Source organism: Neoarius graeffei, chromosome 14, assembly GCF_027579695.1.
Source record: "Neoarius graeffei isolate fNeoGra1 chromosome 14, fNeoGra1.pri, whole genome shotgun sequence".
Lineage (NCBI taxonomy): Eukaryota > Metazoa > Chordata > Actinopteri > Siluriformes > Ariidae > Neoarius > Neoarius graeffei.
Genome location: NC_083582.1, coordinates 39,927,176 through 39,948,013, shown reverse-complemented (window position 1 = coordinate 39,948,013; position 20,838 = coordinate 39,927,176). Strand labels below are relative to the sequence as shown.

At 47.3% G+C, this 20,838-nt stretch overlaps 1 protein-coding gene across 1 annotated transcript in view; it reads left to right on the top strand.

Annotated features, from left to right (window-relative positions):
- Window positions 1-20,838, top strand: part of LOC132897691 (sulfotransferase 2B1-like) — a 70,008-nt gene that overhangs the window by 22,070 nt on the left and 27,100 nt on the right. Inside the window, exons 2-4 of the mRNA XM_060938919.1 lie at window positions 3,959-3,964; window positions 8,013-8,224; window positions 8,716-8,830. Of these exons, the coding sequence (XP_060794902.1) occupies window positions 3,959-3,964; window positions 8,013-8,224; window positions 8,716-8,830 (333 nt within the window). The remainder of the gene's footprint in view (window positions 1-3,958; window positions 3,965-8,012; window positions 8,225-8,715; window positions 8,831-20,838) is intronic.

Below are 20,838 nucleotides of genomic sequence, written 5' to 3'. Positions count from 1 at the left end.
TCTCCTCCATGGTAGGTTTATTTGGAATGGGTTAAACAGAACCAAAACTTTACATGACCGTCTTCTCTAGGATTCTTTAGAGCGCAGCACTTCTAAATTCCAATTGGTTGCCACTGAAAGGTGTCATAGCTCATTACCATAAAGTGGCCTGGACTTCAACTTTATTCTGACACCCTGAAGCTGACTCACATATCACAAGCTGTGTCTGAAATCACTCACTAATCAATGATTTCAAATGACCTACTAAGGGGCAGCATGGTGGTGTAGTGGTTAGCACTGTCGCCTCACAGCAAGAAGGTTCTGGGTTCAAGCTCAGTGGCTGACGGGGGCCTTTCTGTGTGGAATTTGCATGTTCTCCCCGTGTCTGTGTGGGTTTCCTCCAGGTGCTCCGGTTTCCCCCACAGTCCAGAGACATGGACTTGGGTTAACATGGGGCAACCATGGCCTGAGGTTGGGCTGAAGTGCCCTTAAGCAAGGCACCTAACCCCCCACTGCTCCCTAAGCGCTGTAGCATCGCTGCCCACTGCTCTGGGTATGTGTGTGTTCATTGTTCACTTGTGTGTGCATGTGTGTGTTCACTGCTTCAGATGGGTTAAATGCAGAGGTTAAAGTTCGCTGTGTACTTAAGTCTGTGCTTGAGTGTAAGAAGTGACAGATGAATTAACCAAACAGATTTTGATTTATAGTGGGAGGGACCAAAAATTTCTTGCTCTAGGACTTCTCGAAGGCCTACATGAGCTTAACCGAGAGTTGGCACTGTCAGCACAGCAGTGAAGTCACCTTCCAGCCAGTGTAGTGTTTGTGAATGCTGATAAAGCAGTCAAGCCAGTGCTATCAAGAACAAGTAGCACAGGCTAACGACCAAGAAACTAAGATATCTGTCTCCAGACTCTTCTTACATGCATGCTCGCCACAATATTTTTCACTCAGACTTCAGTATTCATTTAGTGTGACTTAATTAGTTACTTTTAAAATCAACAATTCTCCAGATAACCATGTTGTCACCGTCAGTGCACCTCTTGGGTCCTCCGACCATTGTGTGGTAACTTCTGTGGCAAACTACAGACTTCCAACACAGAGTAAACCAGGCAATCGTAAGACCTGGTACTATGACAAAGCTGATTGGGATGGTATGTGCTCATATTTGGCCGATGTTAGTTGGACTTCTCTCTTAAAAGGCCAAAGTGCTAATGCAGCATGGTCCTGTGTGAGAGATAAGATTAGTGAGGCTATGGACATGTTCATTCCTTCCAAGACAACCAAACATCTGTATTCTGATAAACCCTGGTTTAATGAAGATTGCAAATTAGCAGTTCAAAGGAAACAAAATGCATTCAAAAGGTGGCAAAATGACCGAACAAAGGACTCCTGGGCTTTGTATATTAAGTCCAAGGCAGAGTGTCAGCGTGTTGTGCACCGTACTTGTGTGCAGTTTTCACAACACTTACAACAGAATCTCAAGCACACAGACAATAAGCAATGGTGGAAGCTTGTCAAAACAGTGACTGACAGCAGTAAATCGTCTTCTGTCCCTCCATTAGTGAGCGATGGTAAAACTTTCAGTGAGGCAAAAAACAAGGCTGAGTTGCTGAACAAGACTTTCGCTGCAAATGCTCACCTCAACGACAGTGGCAAGACTCCCCCAAACTCGTCACCCAAAACCAGTGGAGTCCTTTCCTTTCTGAAGTTCTGGCCCAAAACTGTTCTCCGGAAATTTTGTAATTTGGACACCTCCAAGGCCAATGGTCCAGATGGAATATCGGCAACAGTACTTAAGAAATGTGGCCCCAAACTTGCCCCAGCTCTTGCCAAGCTATTCCAGATATCTTTTGACACACAGACAGTTCCCTCTGATTGGAAAGCTGCCCATGTGATAGCTGTACCTAAAAAGGGAAACGAAAGATCCCGCCAACTATAGGCTCATATCATTACTGCCGATAATATCCAAAGTCATGGAAAGTATTATCTGTGATCACATTCGTAAACATCTTGACACGTACCGGCTTCTCTGTGACAGCCAGTATGGTTTCCGAGAGAAGAGATCAACAATTGACATGCTTTCATATATTACCCAGTGGTGGAACAATGCTCTTGACTCTGAGAGAAAGCCTTTGACCATGTTTGGCACTGCGGTCTATTGTCCAAGCTGACCTCCTTTGGTATTCAAGGTGACCTGTATGGCTGGATTTCATCCTTTCTAGCTGACAGACTCCAATCTGTTTGTACTAGACGGGTTTACCTCTTCATCAGTGCCCATAACTGCCGGAGTTCCCCAAGGCAGTGTTTTGGGGCCCTTACTTTTTCTCATTTTTATTGATGACCTTGCATCTCACTTAAAGAATGACCTTCACCTATTTGCAGATGATTCAACTCTACATGTCGTTATAAAAAAATCCTAGCCTGAGAAACACCTGTGCTGAGAGCCTACAATGTGACCTGGACAAAATAGACAAGTGGGCCTCTGACTGGTGTATAACATTCAATGCAGGTAAAACTGAGGAGATGATTATAAGTAGGAAATGAGAACAGACCCACCCTCCTCTCTCTTTCATGAACGAAGAGCTAAAGCCCACACAGAGTATTAATCTCCTTGGTGTCACCATCACCAATACTCTAACTTGGATTCCATTCATCAAAAGCCTTGCCAAGAAGACGGCTAGGAGGTTATACATTCTTGGGCGCACAAGAGACCTTCTCCCTCTTCAGGCTCGGATAACAGTATATAAGGCGTATATCCGTCCCCTCATGGAATATGCTTCCCCAATATGGAGTGGTGCTGGCACAACGGCTCTAAAGCTGCTAGACAGACTCCAGAGGAAAGCTGTACGCCAACTTCAAATTAGGGACCCACAACAGGCCGGCATTTTCCCCTTGGACCACAGGAGAAAAGTAGCCAGTCTCAGTACCTTCTCCCAGCACATCTTCCTGCAACCCTCTGAGGAACTTGTAGGAATTCTGCCGACCCAAGTTACTGGAACACAAGTAACCAGTTCAACTACAAGTGGTCACACATACTGTACCTTGTCAATGTGCCAAGATCCAACACTCCTCTATCTTCATATGTACCAAGGACAAGCAGGCTGTGGAACTCACTGCCAGCCTCGGTTTTCCCTGTCATTGCAAATGTGAACACTTTTTTAAAACTGCAATTAACAGATTCCTCTTAAACTCTTAATGTTACTTTCTCGTATCTACAAGTATATCTACTGTTTTAGAGGTAATGAAATGTGGATGGCAATGTTCAATGTAACTTCAAGGCAAGATTGTGATGATGCATTCTTTTTTGTTTTTGCTATTATGTTTTGTATTATTTGATTTGATGTATGAGCCGCTCTTCATCTTTAATGATGGCAACACCAGGCTCTTGTTGAACCTGATTTAAAAAAAAAAACAATGACCACTCCAGGGGCGGCACGGTGGTGTAGTGGTTAGCGCTGTCGCCTCACAGCAAGAAGGTCCTGGGTTCGAGCCCCGGGGCCGGCGAGGGCCTTTCTGTGTGGAGTTTGCATGTTCTCCCCGTGTCCGCGTGGGTTTCCTCCGGGTGCTCCGGTTTCCCCCACAGTCCAAAGACATGCAGGTTAGGTTAACTGGTGACTCTAAATTGACCGTAGGTGTGAATGTGAGTGTGAATGGTTGTCTGTGTCTATGTGTCAGCCCTGTGATGACCTGGCGACTTGTCCAGGGTGTACCCCGCCTTTCGCCCGTAGTCAGCTGGGATAGGCTCCAGCTTGCCTGTGACCCTGTAGAAGGATAAAGCGGCTAGAGATAATGAGATGAGATGACCACTCCACAGGATGTAGCTACCTGGCACACTGTCACTAATCCCTTACAAAATTCTTTGTACAAAAATATTATACTTGGTCATGTATTTATTGAGGAAAAGGATCCAATATTACATATCTGTGAGTGGCAAAAGTATGTGAACCTCTAGAATTAGTAAATTTGAAGGTGAAATTAGAGTCAGGTGTTTTCAGTCAATGGGATGACAATCAGGTGTGAGTGGGTACCCTGTTTTATTTAAAGAACAGGGATCTATCAAAGTCTGATCTCCACAACACGTTTGTGGAAGTGTATCATGGCACGAACAAAGGAGATTTCTGAGGACCTCAGAAAAAGCATTGTTGATACTCACCAGGCTGGAAAAGGTTACAAAACCATCTCTAAAGAGTTTGGACTCCACCAATCCACAGACAGTTTGTGTACAAATGGAGGAAATTCAAGACCATTGTTACCTTCCCCAGGAGTGGTCGACCAACAAAGATCACTCCAAGAGCAAGGTGTGTAATAGTCGGCGAGGTCACAAAGGACCCCAGGGTAACTTCTAAGCAACTGAAGACCTCTTTCACATTGGCTAATGTTCATGAGTCCACCATCAGGAGAACACTGAACAACAAAGTTGTGCATGGCAAGGCTGCAAAGACAAAGCCACTGCTCTCCAAAAAGAACATTGCTGCTCGTTTGCTAAAGATCATGTGGACAAGCCAGAAGGCTATTGGAAAAATGTTTTGTGGATGGATGAGATCAAAATAGAACTTTTTGGTGATGAGAAGCATCATGTTTGGAGAAAGGAAAACACTGCATTCCAGCATAAGAACCTTATCCCATCTGTGAAACATGGTGGTGGTGGTAGTATCATGGTGTGGCAGCAGGGGCGTGGCCTAGCGTCAGTTTGTGAATGGAGGGCAGGGCCGGGGAAAGTGAGTGGCAAAGTCAGTGCACCTGTGGTTAATTAATGTTGTGTGTCTGTGTTGCATCGACAGAACATAGGAAAGGAAGAAGAGAGCAGAAAGAGGGAAGCTCTCCCCACCAGAACACGCATGTGTGTATGTGTGTTGTGTGTGACTGTGTGAGTAAGTGAAGCTGAAAAGCTAAGAAAATAAGTGAAATAAAGTGTGTGTGAACATCAACTCCCACCTGCCATGCTTCTGTACTCTACCCACATCAGGGACTTGTTACAGTGGTGCCGACACCCAGAAATACAGAAGGGAACCACCACATGGAGTCCTCCCCATTCAAAGAGCTCATCCATGCCCTAGCTACCACCCAGCAGAACCAGCATCAAGCGCTGACTGCCCTTTGGAAGGAGCAAGAGCAACGCTTTGAAGCCTTGATGCTGCCCCAGCAGGAAGATTACCAGCCGTTCCAGCATCTGCTCACGTCGTCAGGGGCTTTGACCATCACCATGGTGGACCCTCCTCATGTCACCCTCACAAAGATGGGCCCGCAGGATGATCCGGTAGCTTTCCTGACTCTCTTCGAGCAAGCGGCCGAAACGTCGGGGTGGACGCTTGATCAGCGCACGGCACGCCTCCTCCCACTTCTGACTGGTGAGGCTCACAGCGCTGTAGCTCCCTGCTGACAGCCAGCTCATGTATGCCGACCTGAAGAAAGCCATCCTGCAGCATTTCTCTCTCTCTCTCTCTCTCTCTCCCCCCCCACACCCCATTCCCCCACCACAGAGGTGGCGGCCAGCTCCTCCCCAGCCAGCCCATCGCACCCGCAGTGTCTTCCCATCTCCCTCTTCCATGTCTGTGCCTTCTCCCCCTCAGGTGATTAACGCCCATAACGCTGGTGTAGAGGGAAAGCCTGGGATGGCTCCCCGGCCTGAGTCAGGCGGTGGGGGTATATGCCAGCGGGGGCGTGGCCTAGCATCAGTTTGTGAATGGAGGGTGGGGCCGGGGAAGGTGAGTGGCAAAGTCAATGCACCTGTGGTTAATTAATGTTGTGTCTGTGTTACAGTGACAGAGGATAGAAAAGGAGGGAGAGAGTAGAAAAAGGGAAGCTCTCTTGACCAGAACACGTGTGTGTGTGTGTGTGTGTGTGTGTGTGTGTGTGTGTGTGTGTGTGTGAAGATACTCAGTCATCCAGGTACATAGTAATCTGTGGTTGGTAGAAGAGAGCAACTGGACTTGCTTGAAAAGTCTTGAAGACGTTTCGCCTCTCGTCCGAAAGGCATCCTCAGTTCTGTCTGTCTAATAGGGAGTATCAAGTATTTATCCTCTCATGGATCATAATAGAATCCGAATCAGAATGCTATTATTAGATAGACAGAACTGAGGATGCCTTTCGGACGAGAGGCGAAACGTCTTCAAGACTTTTCAAGCAAGTCCAGTTGCTCTCTTCTACCAACCACAGATTACTATGTACCTGGATGACTGAGTATCTTCACAGATATGTTTCTACGCACTTTGGGATGAGTTTCCTTCGACTAGTGCGGGAGTATGAGAGGACTTCCAGAAAACTGGCAGACATCTTAGCCAGAGAGGATCGTTCATTTTTGTCAACCTGGAACGACCATCACTGAACAGAGGTGGGTGTCTATGACATCTATCAGCCACCTACAGTGCAGCCATCAGCATTCTGATTCGGATTCTATTATGATCCATGAGAGGATAAATACTTGATACTCCCTATTAGACAGACAGAACTGAGGATGCCTTTCGGACGAGAGGCGAAACGTCTTCAAGACTTTTCAAGCAAGTCCAGTTGCTCTCTTCTACCAACCACAGATTACGCGTGTGTGTGTGTGTGTGTGTGTGTGTGTGTGTGTGTGTGTGTGTGTGTGAGAACATTAACTCTCGCCTGCCTCTGTACTCCACCCACATCAGGGACTTGTTACACATGGTTTGGGCCTGTTTTGCTGCATCTGGGCTAGGACGACTTGCCATCATTGATGGAATAATGAATTCTGAATTATACCAGCAAATTCTAAAGGAAAATGTCAGGACCTCTGTCCATGAACTGAATCTCAAGAGAAGGTGGGTCATGCAGCAAGACAACGACCCTAAGCACGCAAGTCGTTCTACCAAAGAATGATTAAAGAAGAATAAAGTTAATGTTTTGGAATGGCCAAGTCAAAGTCCTGACCTTAATCCAATCGAAATGTTGTGGAAGGACCTGAAGCGAGCAGTTCATATGAGGAAACCCACCAACATCCCAGAGTTGAAGCTGTTCTGTATGGAGGAATGGGCTAAAATTCCTCCAAGCCGGTGTGCAGGACTGATCAACGGTTACCGGAAATGTTTAGTTGCAGTTATTGCTGCACAAGGGGGTCACACCAGATACTGAAAGCAAAGGTTTGCATACTTTTGCCACTCACAGATATGTAATATTGGATCATTTTCCTCAATAAATAAATGACCAAGTATAATATTTTTGTCTCATTTGTTTAACTGGGTTCTGTTTATCTACTTTTAGGACTTGTGTGAAAATCTGATGATGTTTTAGGTCATATTTATGCAGAAATATAGAAAATTCTAAAGGGTTCACAAGCACCACTTGTGTGTGTGTGTGTGTGTGTGTGTGTGTGTGTGTGTGTGTGTGTGTGTGTGTGTGTGTGTGTGTGTGTGTTTTGCATCAAAATCTAAATCAATTGTTCCTTAGCCCATGGCCCCAAATGTCAAAGTCCATTCATTACTTTTTGAGTTATGATGGGAAAAGACAAATAAATGGAGATGAAAACATAACTTCCTTCAGCAAACTTGGCGGAGGTAGTGAACAACTTCCAGTCATTTTGACGCTCTCATCGATATAGCGAAGGGTGTGGAAGCCTGCTTCCGCCACCATAATAATGAAAAGGTTTGTCAAAATTATGACTCAGGTTACCATCATGACTTGCTTTTCTCATCATTGAGATATTATGACTTATGAATTATTAGTTCATATATGTTTCAAATATTTTTCTGTAAAACTACTTTGTGACAGTGCCTATTGTTAAAAGTGCTATATAAATAAATTGACTTGACTTACAATCTCATAATAATCATCATAATTATGAGATGTTTTCATTATCTAAGTGACTGGTGCAAATAAACTTCCTTAAGATACAGCTTGAAGAACGGTACTGAATAAAGTCAAAGCTTCTTTGTACCCAGTGGGACTTCCATGAGCATTCCAGATGTTAGTACAACACTGTGGCTTTTGCCAGATGTACAGCATTAGTCTCATTTCCGAATAACCTGTGTCACTGGGATATGAGTTTGAGAGACATGAGTTGTTTTTGTTCTCTGTAGGCACAACATGGATGCAGGAGATCATTCCTCTGATCTGCAGTGAGGGAGATCTCACTCCAGTGCGCACTATACCAAACTGGGACCGGGTTCCATGGCTGGAACAGCAGAGGGCCAAAATACAGAATCTGGAGCAGAGGCCTTCTCCACGCATCTTTGCAACCCACTTCCATCATGGCATGATGAACAAGTCCTATTTTGCAGTCAAGCCAAAAGTATTAGCATACACTCTTCCAATTCTGTTCTGACTAACATGATAGCCAGTGTAAGGTACCTGGCCAGGAAAGCAAGCATGCCCAAAAGTATTGCTATTCTGGCTTTCAGTACCTTATATTCTTACATTAATGTTCAATTTGCACAATTCCTAATTCCTCTTTTTAGAAATCAAATGCATGTCATATTTATTTCTTTTTAGTTCAAGACTTTGGGATTATGAAGTTTTATCTGTTTGCCAAAATGAGTTATTGTTCTATTTTATTACATGCCTCTAAATGTGAAAAGTTTTACAAAGATATTTTGTCAAAAATAAAGTATTTTCAAAAATAGAAAGTTGAAAAGCTATATGGTAAACTTTTGTATTAAGATCGAAATACGCTAACTGGAACACAGCCTAACAATATTAATAACAATATTCAAGCAGGCACATTGTTCAGTTTATAACTTAAGTAAAGTGACAAACCACAGCACCTCTCTAATACTTTTCCAGGTCATTTATGTAATACGAAACCCGAAAGACGTGTTTACATCCTCCTACTACTACTATGGAATGGCTTCACATCTGATCAATCCTGGCACTGTTGATGAGTTTCTGAAAGGCAAAAGTAAAACTATTCTATCTTTTTTTCACTTTGCATTTGTAATTTGGCTTTTATAAAGCTGTTATGAATGTAAAAAAAAAATCTCAAAAGGTGCAGCTTCAAATATGGGATGTACCAGTATTATTCTATCCACATTCACTGGATATGAGCAACCGCGCACTCTGATAGCCTAGTAGTAGAGTAGCCAATCAGCTCATATACCGTGAGTAGAGAAAAAGAAAATGGCGGCGCGTATTGCTGAACCAACCGAAGATGAAATAAAAACTCGACTTGAAAACAAAACCCCCAAAAATACAAAAAGCAACAAAATATGGAATAAAAGTATTTGATGGTAAGAACATATTTTTTATTTTTCAAGAATTATGATGATAGCATTTTTCACAAATTGCTATTGTCATTTCGCTGGTTTGTTTACATTCTAAGTGGAAATGATTTTGTCGGACGTTTTGTATAAAGTTTTTATTTACGAATTTGCAAAAAATAAAAATGTTCCATTTCTCAAAATCCAGTGAATGTGAATAGAATAAAACAGATATTCCACTCACTCAATCTCGTCATACATGGCTTATAGCCGACTCGGTGCTTCGCGCCTTGTCAGCTATTAGCTCATGTACGACTCGATTTTGTGGAATAACTGTTAAATATATTGCAAAATGGGATAGTACAGCTGTGACAGCGGGGGCGTGGTCAAGCGGCGGTCTGTGAATGGAGGGTGGAGTCAGGGAAGGTAAGTGGCAGAATCACTGCACCTGATGTAAGTTAACCTGTGTTTGTGTGTCTTCCCCAGTGACCGCACCCTATAAAAGGAGAGAGAGAGCAGAGGAAGGGAGCTCTCTCCCCAACCAGAACACTTTGTGTGTGTGTGGCTGGGAGAGTGTGAAAAGCTACAAATAAAGAGTTGTGAGAACTCAGTTCTGGCCTGCCGTGCTTCTGTGCTCCACCCACCCACTCTGAGTCCTACAGTGGTGCCAAAACCCGGGACCAGAGCACAGAGGAGAACAGCCCCATGGAGTCCTTCCCCTTCAAGGACATGATCCATGCCCTCGCCACGGCCCAACAGAGCCAGCACCAGGTGCTGGTCGCCCTCCGGAAAGAGCAGGAGCAAAGGTTCGAGGCCCTGGTGCTGGCACAGCAGGAAGATCGTCAGGCGTTCCGGCACCTCCTCGCGTCGGCGGGGTCCACCACCTCCACCATCGCGGGCCCTCCCCACCTCACCCTAATGAAGATGGGCCCACATGACGACCCCAAGGCCTTCCTCACACTCTTTTGAGCAGGCAGCAGAGGCCTGGGACTGCCGGTGGAATAGCGCGTGGCGCGCCTCCTCCCCCTGCTAACGGGCGAGGCACAGCTGGCTGCACTACAGCTCCCCGCTGACAGCCGGCTGGTCTACGCCGACCTCCGCCGGGCCGTCCTCCAGCATGTGGGGCGCACCCCGGAACAACGGCAGCGCTTCTGCGCTCTGCACCTGGAGGAGGTTGGCTGGCCATTCGCGTTTGGCCAGCAACTCCGGGACACCTGTCGGCAGTGGCTGAGGGCCGACAACTGTGACGCCGAGGGAATCGTTGATCTGGTGGCGCTGGAACAATTCATCGCCCGACTTCCCGAAGGAACAGCAGAGTAGGTCCAGTGCCATCACCCGGCATCACTGGATCAGGCCATCGAGCTGGCGGAGGACCATTTGGCAGCTGTTCCGACGGCAGGACAGCATGTCTCCTCTTCTCCCCTCTCCTCTCTCCCTCCCCCTCTCCCTCCCTCCTTCTGTTCCTCGTCCTTGCCCCATTCTCCCACCGCGGAGACGGGGGCCGGCTCCACCCCAGCAGGCCCACCACACCCGCGGTGCCCTACCGTTTCCCACTTCTGTGTCTGTCTCTCTCCCCCCCCTCAGGTGAGTGAGCTCCGGAACACCGGTGCAGAGAGAGAGCCTGGGCCGGTTTGCTGGCGCTGCAGGGAGCCGGGGCACCTCCAGCATCAGTGCTCGGCGATGGAGGTGGGCGCGGTGGTCCGGATCCCCGACGTGCCAGGGACCGCCCTCGATCGGGCCGGAGCGTATCGCATACCGGTGAGGATCCAAGGGGATACGTATCAGGCTTTGGTGGACTCCGGCTGTAATCAGACATCAATCCACCAAAGCCTGGTGCAAGACGAGGCATTGGGGAGAGCACAATTGGTGAAGGTGTTGTGTGTGCATGGGGATGTTCACAACTACCCTTTAGTGTCGGTCCACATTCTATTTCGAGGGGAGAAATTTAGAGTAAAGGGGGCGGTTAATCCTCGCCTTACCCACTTGATAATTTTGGGGACTGATTGGCCGGGATTTCGGGAATTAATGACTCCTTTAGTGAAGAGTGGGGCCTGCCATAGTTCAGCAGGGGGAGGTCCCAGTGTGGCATTGGCGGGAGCAGCTGTCACAGAGCCATCTACGTCATCACTGCATCAGAGTGAGGAGCAGCAGGCTCCTCCTCCCTCTCTCGAGGAATCCCTCGCGGAATCCCCGTTAGAGCAGTCGCGAGACGAGACTCTGCGGCATGCGTTTGGCCAAGTGAGAGTAATCGATGGTCAAATGCTCCAGCCAAATGCCATCCCGTCCTTCCCCTATTTTTCCATTATTAAGGATAGATTATACCGAGTGACACAGGACACTCAGACTAAGGAGCCGATCACACAGCTTTTGATCCCAAAGAGCCGCCAGGAATTTATATTCCAGGCGGCTCACTTTAATCCCATGGCTGGACACTTGGGGCAGGATAAGACACTAGCCCGGATAATGGCCTGGTTCTATTGGCCAGGGATTCGCGGCGATGTCCGTAGGTGGTGTATGGTGTGCCGCGAATGCCAGTTAGTAAATCCAGCGGCCATTCCAAAAGCGCCTTTGCACCCTCTGCCATTAATCGAGACCCTGTTCAAAAGAATTGGGATGGATCTCGTTGGGCCATTAGATCGGTCAACACAAGGATATCGCTTTATTTTAGTTCTGGTGGACTATGCAACGCACTATCCGGAAACAGTGCCTCTTCGCAATATCTCAGCACGTAGTATTGCGGAAGCACTCTTCTGCGTCAACTCCCAAGTTGGAATCCCCAAAGAAATTCTGACTGATCAAGGCACTACGTTTATGCCACACACACTGCGCGAACTGTATGAGTTACTGGGAATTAAGCTGATCCGCACCAGCGTTTATCACCCACAAATGGACTGCTTAGTCAAATGGTTTAATCGCACCCTCAAAAACACAATTAAAAAATTTGTAAGCGAGGATGCACACAACTGGGATAAATGGGTCGAGCCCCCGTTATTCGCAGTGCAAGAGGTCCCACAAGCCTCCATGGGGTTCTCCCTGTTCGAATTATTATATGGGCGTAAGCCGCGGGGCATTCTAGATGTATTGCAGGAAAATTGGGAGGAGGGACCTTCAACGAGCAAAAATGAAATTCAATACGTTAATCGACCTGCGCGCAAAACTCCACACACTCGCACACCTAACCCAGGAGAATTTGTGGCAGGCCCAAGAACGGCAAATCTGCCTGTACAACAGGGGCACGCTCCTTAGGGAGTTCGCACCGGGAGATAAAGTACTCGTGCTGTTGCCCATGTTGAGCTCCAAATTGATCGCCAAGTGGCAAGGGCCCTTTGAGGTCACACGGCGAGTCGGGGACGTCGATTATGAGGTGAGGCGAATGGACAGGGGAGGGGCGTTACAGATTTACCACCTCAATCTGCTAAAACTTTGGAACGAGGAGGTCCCCGTGGCGTTGGTGTCGTTGGTTCCAGAGAAGGCAGAGCTGGGGCCGGAGGTTCAAAAGGGAACATTGACTATCACTCCAGTCCCCTGTGAAGACCACCTCTCCCCGACCCAACTCATGGAGGTTGCCCAGTTGCAGACCAAATTTTCGGACGTGTTCTCGCCCCTGCCCAGCCACACCCGCCTCATAGAACACCACATCGAGACGCCCCCGGGGTGGTAGTGCGCAGCCGCCCTTACAGGCTGCCTGAACACAAGAAAAACGTGGTTCGGGAAGAACTCGAGGCCATGCTCGACATGGGCATTGTCGAGGAGTCCCACAGTGACTGGAGCAGCCCAGTGGTCTTGGTTCCCAAGGCCGACGGATCGGTCCGGTTCTGTGTGGACTATAGAAAAGTCAATGCAGTGTCTAAATTCGATGTCTACTCAATGCCTCGTATTGACAAGTTGCTTGATCGACTGGGCACGGCTCATTTTTATTCGACACTGGATTTAACAAAGGGATATTGGCAGATCCCCTTGACTCCATTATCCCGAGAGAAAACGGCCTTTTCCACACCGTTTGGCTTACACCAGTTTGTCACGCTTCCTTTTGGGCTGCTTGGGGCGCCCGCTACGTTCAAGCGGCTTATGGATAGGGTCCTCCGCCCCCACGCCACCTATGCGGCCTCATACCTGGATGATATCATAATCTATAGTAATGACTGGCCGCGGCATTTAGAACACCTAAGGGCCATCCTTAGGTCGCTGAGGCGAGTGGGTCTCACAGCCAACCCGAAGAAGTGTGCGATTGGGCGGGTGGAAGTACGGTATCTGGGCTTCCACTTGGGCAATGGGTAGGTGCGTCCCCAAATTAATAAGACAGCAGCGATTGCGGCCTGCCCGAGGCCCAAGACCAAAAAGGGGGTGAGACAGTTCCTGGGGCTGGCTGGCTACTATTGTAGGTTTATACCTAATTATTCGGACGTCACCAGCCCGCTGACTGATCTCACTAAAAAGGGGGCACCAGATCCGGTCCAGTGGACGGAGCAGTGCCAGCGGGCTTTCTCTGAGGTAAAGGCTGCACTGTGTGGGGGGCCACTGTTACACTCCCCTGACTTTTCTCTCCACTTTATTTTGCAGATGGATGCGTCAGACAGAGGGCTGGGGGCTGTTCTGTCCCAGGAGGTGGAGGGGAGGATCGTCCAGTGCTGTACATCAGTAGGAAGCTGTCGGTGCTTGAGGGCTGCTACAGCACCATAGAGAAGGAGTGCCTTGCCATCAAGTGGGCGGTCCTCGCCCTCCGCTACTACCTACTAGGACTCCCTTTCACCCTCTGTTCGGACCACGCGCCCCTCCAGTGGCTCCACCGCATGAAGGATGCCAATGCGCGGATCACCCTTTGGTATCTGGCACTCCAGCCATTTAAGTTCAAGGTGGTCCACAGGCCGGGGGCACAGATGGTCGTGGCGAATTTTCCTCTCCCGTCAAGGGGGGGGGGGAGTCGGTTGCAGGCCGGACAGCTCCCCGGCCTGAGTCGCGCGGTGGGGGTATGTGACAGCGGGGGCATGGTCAAGCGGCGGTCTGTGAATGGAGGGTGGAGTCAGGGAAGGCAAGTGGCAGAATCACTGCACCTGATGCAAGTTAACCTGTGTTTGTGTGTTTTCCCCAGTGACCGCGCCCTATAAAAGGAGAGAGAGAGCAAAGGAAGGAGCTCTCTACCCAACCAGAACACTTGTGTGCACGTGTGTGTCTGGGAGAGTGTGAAAAGCTACAAATAAAAAGAGTTTTGAGAACTCAGTTCTGGCCTGCCGTGCTTCCGTGCAGGGGCGCAGATACGTTTTTTGAACTGGGGGGGGACAAAGCTGCCAGCAAACCCACCCCACCCCCACCATGTGTTGTGCGAGGAATATACTCTGATGCCCTCAGGGCGGCGACATTACTCAGCTAAGGCAAAAAAATAACATCACTCCTTCATCCCTGCAACCATTAGCTTAGGCCTACTAATAAATAAAGAGTAGGAATAGAGCACACCTGTGATGTCTGGTGCTCTCATGTGCTATTTACCACTGACATGACAGGATGTCATGTGGGTTGAATGTGTGTGTGTGTGTGTGTGTGTTCTGGATGACTGCTGACTGTTTTATCTACCCTTTGTATTTATGTATAGCATCTAGGTCTGTGTATCCTATGTATTGAGACTTGGACTGTCAAACTTAATTACCCATCTTTGAAAGAAATAAAGCTTATTGATTCTGATACTGATTCCAATCACTCCCCAAGCATGCCATATGCTGTATGCAAAAACTGTTTTATTTAAACATTAACTGACTTTCAGCACACTGATTCTTTAAGAAAACTAGTTTTAAAACCGCTCAGTTCCAACTGCTAAACATAGCGAGAGGCTGGGCTATGTGTGTGTGTGTGTGTAAAGTGTAAACCAGTGCATCCTGACTTTCTAACTATGCCTGTGTGTTGCGTGAGTGGCAGTCAGTCAACAACTCTTCGCAAAGTTTCCTTATGAAACAATATGCTCGCTGAAATTATGGCAGGGAACGCCAGATTAAACATTAAAACTGCCTTCTGAGCACTGTATCTACAGGCTACCACCGAAAGAAGGAGGCTACCAGAAATGCATCTCTACTCTGTACGATTTTACTTTCACTACGACATTTCTTTGAACAGACTATCAAAAAATTGCAAGGTGATATGATAAAATAAGGCACAGTTTACTTACAGTCGTTGTTTTTTGAAAAAACGATGCAATCGTTTTCTGCCTTTTCGGTTTGGCACCCTTCATCATGCCGTGTTGGGGTCCTGAACTAGGAGCTGTCCCCGATATGCCTGTCAAACTTGTTGTGGGTAACCATAGCAACCAAGCTCGAGCTCGCAACCTGTGCAGTCTGCGCAGCTCAACCAACCGAATATCAGTCTTTGTTTTGTTTTATGTGAGTTGTTGCAACTATGTATGTACTGCTGTGCACCTCAATAAACCGAATGGTAATTAGTCTTTTGATTTTTCCGTGAGGTTTGCCTTATGCAAAGAAAGACAGCATAGACGTTTTTTCCTCCCTATAAGTGGGGGGGACCGAACGAGGTGAATTTAAATCTGGGTGGGACGAATCCCACCCGTCCCACCCTCTATCTGCGCCCGTGCTTCTGTGCTCCACCCACCCCCTCTGATTCCTACAACAGCTTACATGAATAATCTTATTTTTTTTATCAATATATTTTTATTGTGCTTTCAAACATATACAAATGTAAGGTCCTCTAAAATAACACTGTATTTTATACTCTATATTGGATTGCCCTATTTTCTGTGTAATTAACTCCATTTACCATAATGCCTTGTGGTTTGGAATATTTTCACTGTTCTGATGTGTTGTGACGTACTGTGCATTCGGACCAATCAGTCTTATTTGCTCGTTGTATTTTTATTTGAATTTTGATGTCAGCCAGTGGTAATTGGTACATGTTTAATGCCCGCGAGTTCGCGAGCTTTTTGAATGTTCCATCACTTCGCGAGAGAGAAGCTCACGTCAGTCCCGCCTGCAGCAGAGGAGAGAGAGGTCGCGTTGTTTGTTAGCTCTATTTCAGCACTTATTTTGCAGAGAGTATTTTTATAGTTTGGCCTGCTTGTGGCCATAATGTGTACCTGGGGACTCCGGTGTCACTCCAGTGAGTGATCTTGCTGGGTTTTTTTTTCCGCGAACACATCTGCCCTCCGTTGCTGGGCCCACCGGAGCGCTTTCGTCAGTTCCCGGGGACTCACTGTGTCGGGACCGGGACCCAGCCAGCTACCAAGGGATTTGGGGTGAGCAGCATCTTGTTCGAGCGAGCTAACCCACAGCAGTAGCTAGCCCTCTGCTCCGGAGCATCTGCTGCGTGACTGTACCGACATCTGTAACCTGATTCATCTGGTCTGACTGGTGGATTGTGAGTAATGCGAACCCACATTTACACTGACACACACACACACACACACACACACACACACACACACACACACACACACGTTCCTCTGGTCTCGCCTGGATAGCCAGCGTTTTAGAAGGGCATTGTAGCGGTTGCTGTTCTGCCTGCAGTTCAGAGAGCTGCCACCTGTGCACCAACGGGCCCCAACTGCGCTCTTGTTTTTTTTCTTTTCCACTTCTTTTCTTTTGATACTTTACCCAGTTTTATTTTCTTACTATGTACTGCTGGTATACACACTGTTGATGTGCTATCTGTAACATCTCTATGATGTAGACTAATTGTTTCCGCTCTTCTTGTGCAGGAGTTACTATTTTATTCATATTGGTGATTACATTGCATGCTTCTTTGGGAAGCATTTATTGTCAAATAATATCTCCTATTGTTATTATTATTGCTTATTAATAAATATAATTATTATTTACAGTAATTATATCTTGGGTGTATTGGCTGCTCATTTGGTTCTTTATATTTGAACATTCTGACATGCACACTGCAGACTAGCTATTAGTTCTTTCACTCAAACTACTGTTTATTTTAAATTCTGAGGAAATACACCATACACTAGCTTCAAAGGTAAGTGTAGTATTTTCGCAGTGGAGGCATCGCGTTGTTAAATTTATCATTTATTAGATTCATGCTTATTATTCTCTCTCTAGTACTTGTACCCTTATGGTATCAGGAAACTCAGCCAGCTCACCACTCCACCGCTGAGAACTTAGGACCCTGTTGCGCCATTATTTATTGGGATTTAGGGTAACTCTTTAGTAGCCTGTAGCCTACTGTGCTGGGTGATCAGCACCTGTTAAAAAGGGGTTACATTTTGGAGGCACCGCTGGGATTTTCCTGTTTACCAGAACAAGTAGATCGCTGTGTTTTGTTTAGTGTTTGTGTAGTGTTAGTTATTGCTGTTTGCTGGGCAGTTTTTTTAACATGGACCTTAGTCAGGCTGTTGAGTGGAGCCGTGAGGAGAATGTGGAGTTGTGTCATGCCATTTTACTTAGCAGAGTGCCATTGGAGGCCACTGATGATGTGGTTAGCCGTGTTCTCAGCACAGTCAAGGTTCTGGGTAGGACCCGGATACGTGGTCGCCATGGCGACAAGACTGGTAGGCACCTGTACATTTTAGTCGAGACTTCTGCTGAGTTGGATCAGACCTCTGTCCCTCCTGAAGTGGGAATTGTAGGTGAGGCAGGTCCATGGGCTGTTCATGTAGTGAGTAGTTTGCTGCCTGCTAGTCCTGTTTCTGAAAGTGATGGATTTGAAGCCAAGCTATTGTCATTATTACAGCAGGAAGGCAAGTCTATGGGTGATGTGAAGGCTGTTTTGGGCACGCAGCCTCCTAAATCTGATGTCAGCATGGATCTTGTGAATGCCATAGGCCAGCTCGTTGATCGCTATAACCAGGCATCTGTTGATGTGCCTGGCTATAGAAAACTGAGGCTGTTCTCTGGTTTACGGCCCGATCCCCCAGGCGAGGAAGAGTATGAGGCCCGGATGGAGCAGGCTACTCAGATGATTACTGAGTGGCAGTGCAGTGATGCTGCTAAGCGACAGCACATTGTTGAGAGTTTGCGTGGGCCTCCTGCGGATATAGTAAGGTTCTTGAATGTCAGTAGCCCATCTGCTACTGCTACTGATTACTTAACCGCCCTTGACACTACTTATGGATCGACTGAGAGTGGGGCAGAACTTATGGCATCGTTTCGCCATACTTTTCAAGAAGATGGTGAGAAACTTTCTGCTTTCTTGTATCGCTTGGACAAGCTTCTCCACCGTGCTCTTTTGAGAGGAGGGATTGAAGCTGCAGGCCTGAATTGTGCATGTCTGGAGCAGTTGTTCAAGGGTGCTCTCATCACTGACATTGTGGCTTTACGTGTGTGACTTCTGCACACTTTGCAAGCTCCGCCTTCTTTTTCACAGTTAATGCGAAATGTGAGAGAGGAAAAGCACTGGGTAAGTACAAGGGAGAGTGCAAAGGTTTCTGTGGCCTCATCTACGTTTCGCCAGGTTCCTGTGACTGCTGCTGTCGCTCTTCCTCATGTGCCTGTTACTCCCCTGACGTCTGAGGTTGACAGTCTGAGGAAAGAGGTCAAGGAGCTGACATCTTTAGTAACTAAACTTTTGACTGCTACTACCGTGGCTCCTGAAAATCCTCAAGTCTCACAGTTTGGCATAAGCCACAGCACAGAAACCACTGCCCCAGCTGTTCCCACAAGGGCTGTTTCTTTGAACCTGCCGAAGTCTACGGCATCCTCTCCTGTTCCTGCCATTTTTTGTTACAAGTGTGGAGAAGACGGCCACAACAAGCGAGAGTGCACACGTCCTGAGAACTTGAGGATAATGAATCAGAAGCTGGTTAAGAGGGTCACGCAGCAGGGAAACTTCCCCGGAGCTCAGTGAAGGAATGGCACAGAGCTCCATCACACAAAACACGTTCTGCTCATTGTTCACCTCCAATCAAAGTCAGCCAATCACAACTGCCGTCTGGGTTAGTGGGGCCCTCAGCTGAGGTTCCCGTGCAGATAGAAGGTATTTATGCTAAAGCTCTGCTTGATAGTGGTTCTCAGGTCACCATCTTGTATCATAGCTTTTATAATGCATATTTGAAGCATTTGCCACTGCAGCCAGTGGAAAATCTGGAAATATGGGGTTTGAGCTCTCACAAATACCCATATGATGGATATTTGCCTCTTAGGCTCGAGTTCACTGAAGCGGTCACTGGTATGCCTCAGGTGGTGGACACTTTAGCTCTTGTGTGTCCTGACCCTCAGACAAAAGAGGGTATAGCTATTTTGGTAGGCACAAACACTCACTTAGTGAAGAAGTTGTTCCACTCTTGTCATGAACAGGCAGGTGATGGGTTTCTTAACATGCTGACCATACACCCTGTGATGAAAGAGGTTTTTGAGTCCATTAAGCACACAGGTGTATCACCGGAGGATGTGGATAAACACGATACTGTGTGGTTCATGAAACCTAAGCCTGTTGTTTTAAAGCCTGGGCAGGAGCTGCAGCTTTCAGGACTGCCCAAGTTTCCTGGTGAACTCAATGACTCTTTAGTCCTTGTAGACCAGCCTTTTAGTGCTGATGATGCATCTGTCCCTGAGCTTGAGGTTCGGCCTGAAGTCCATCCAGTCTCTGCTGTGTCCTGCCGTTGTATTACGGTAAATGTGAGGAATGTTTCTTCCAGGGATGTTCTTGTGAAGAGAGGTAGTCCCCTCGCTCACATATACCCTGTAGAGATGGTGCCACAGTTTCTGTCCACTTGCAGTCCCATAGCTGCTGGTGAGCTTACTTCTGCTTCTTTTGATTTTGGCACTTCTTCTATGCCAAAGGAGGCAAAACATCGCCTCTGCAAGATGATGTTGCAGAGGAAGGAAGTGTTCTCTTGTAGCGAGTGGGATGTAGGCTGCTCAAAAAGCACTCAGCATGAAATCAGGTTAAATGACTCGCGGCCTTTTCGGGAGCGATCTCAACGTTTAGCTCCTGCTTATCTAGAGGATGTGCGTCAGCATTTGCTGGAACTCCAGAATCATGGCATCATTTCGGAGTCTCGGAGTCCGTATGCTTTGCCCATTGTTGTAGTGCGAAGAAGTCAGGTAAAGTCAGGATGTGCATTGATTATAGAACGCTTAACCAGTGGACCATCTCTGACCAGTACACGGTTCCCAGAATTGAAGATGCCCTCCATTGTCTCTCTGGTAGCAAGTAGTTCTCAGTGTTGGACTTGAGAAGTGGCTACTACCAGATTCCCATGAACGAGGCTGATAAAGAAAAGACAGCTTTCATCTGTCCTTTAGGTTTCTATCAGTTTGAGCGTATGCCTCAGGGAATCTGTGGTGCCCCTGCCACGTTCCAGAGAGTCATGAAGCGGACAGTCAGAGACATGAATTTTCTAGAGGTTCTGGTGTATTTAGATGACCTGATTGTCTTTGGTAGCACCTTGGAGGAGCATGAGGAGAGACTCTTAAAGATTCTGGACAGGTTGAGAGATGAAGGTCTCAAACTTTTGTTGGATAAGTGTCAGTTTGGTAGGACGTCTGTGAACTATGTGGGGCACATAGTTTCACAGGATGGCATAGCCACTGACCCCTCCAAAATAGAGGCTGTTGTTTCATGGCCTCGACCACAGACGGTCACTGAGCTACGGTCATTTTTGGGGTTTTGTGGATATTACCATCATTTTGTGAAGGGTTTTTCCACATTATGTCGGCCGCTGAACGAGTTGCTGCTGGGCTGTCTGCCTCGGAAGAAGAGCTCGAGTTCACAGGCTGTTGACTCGAAACCTTCTTTCCGGCCCTCTGAACCTTTTGGCCCT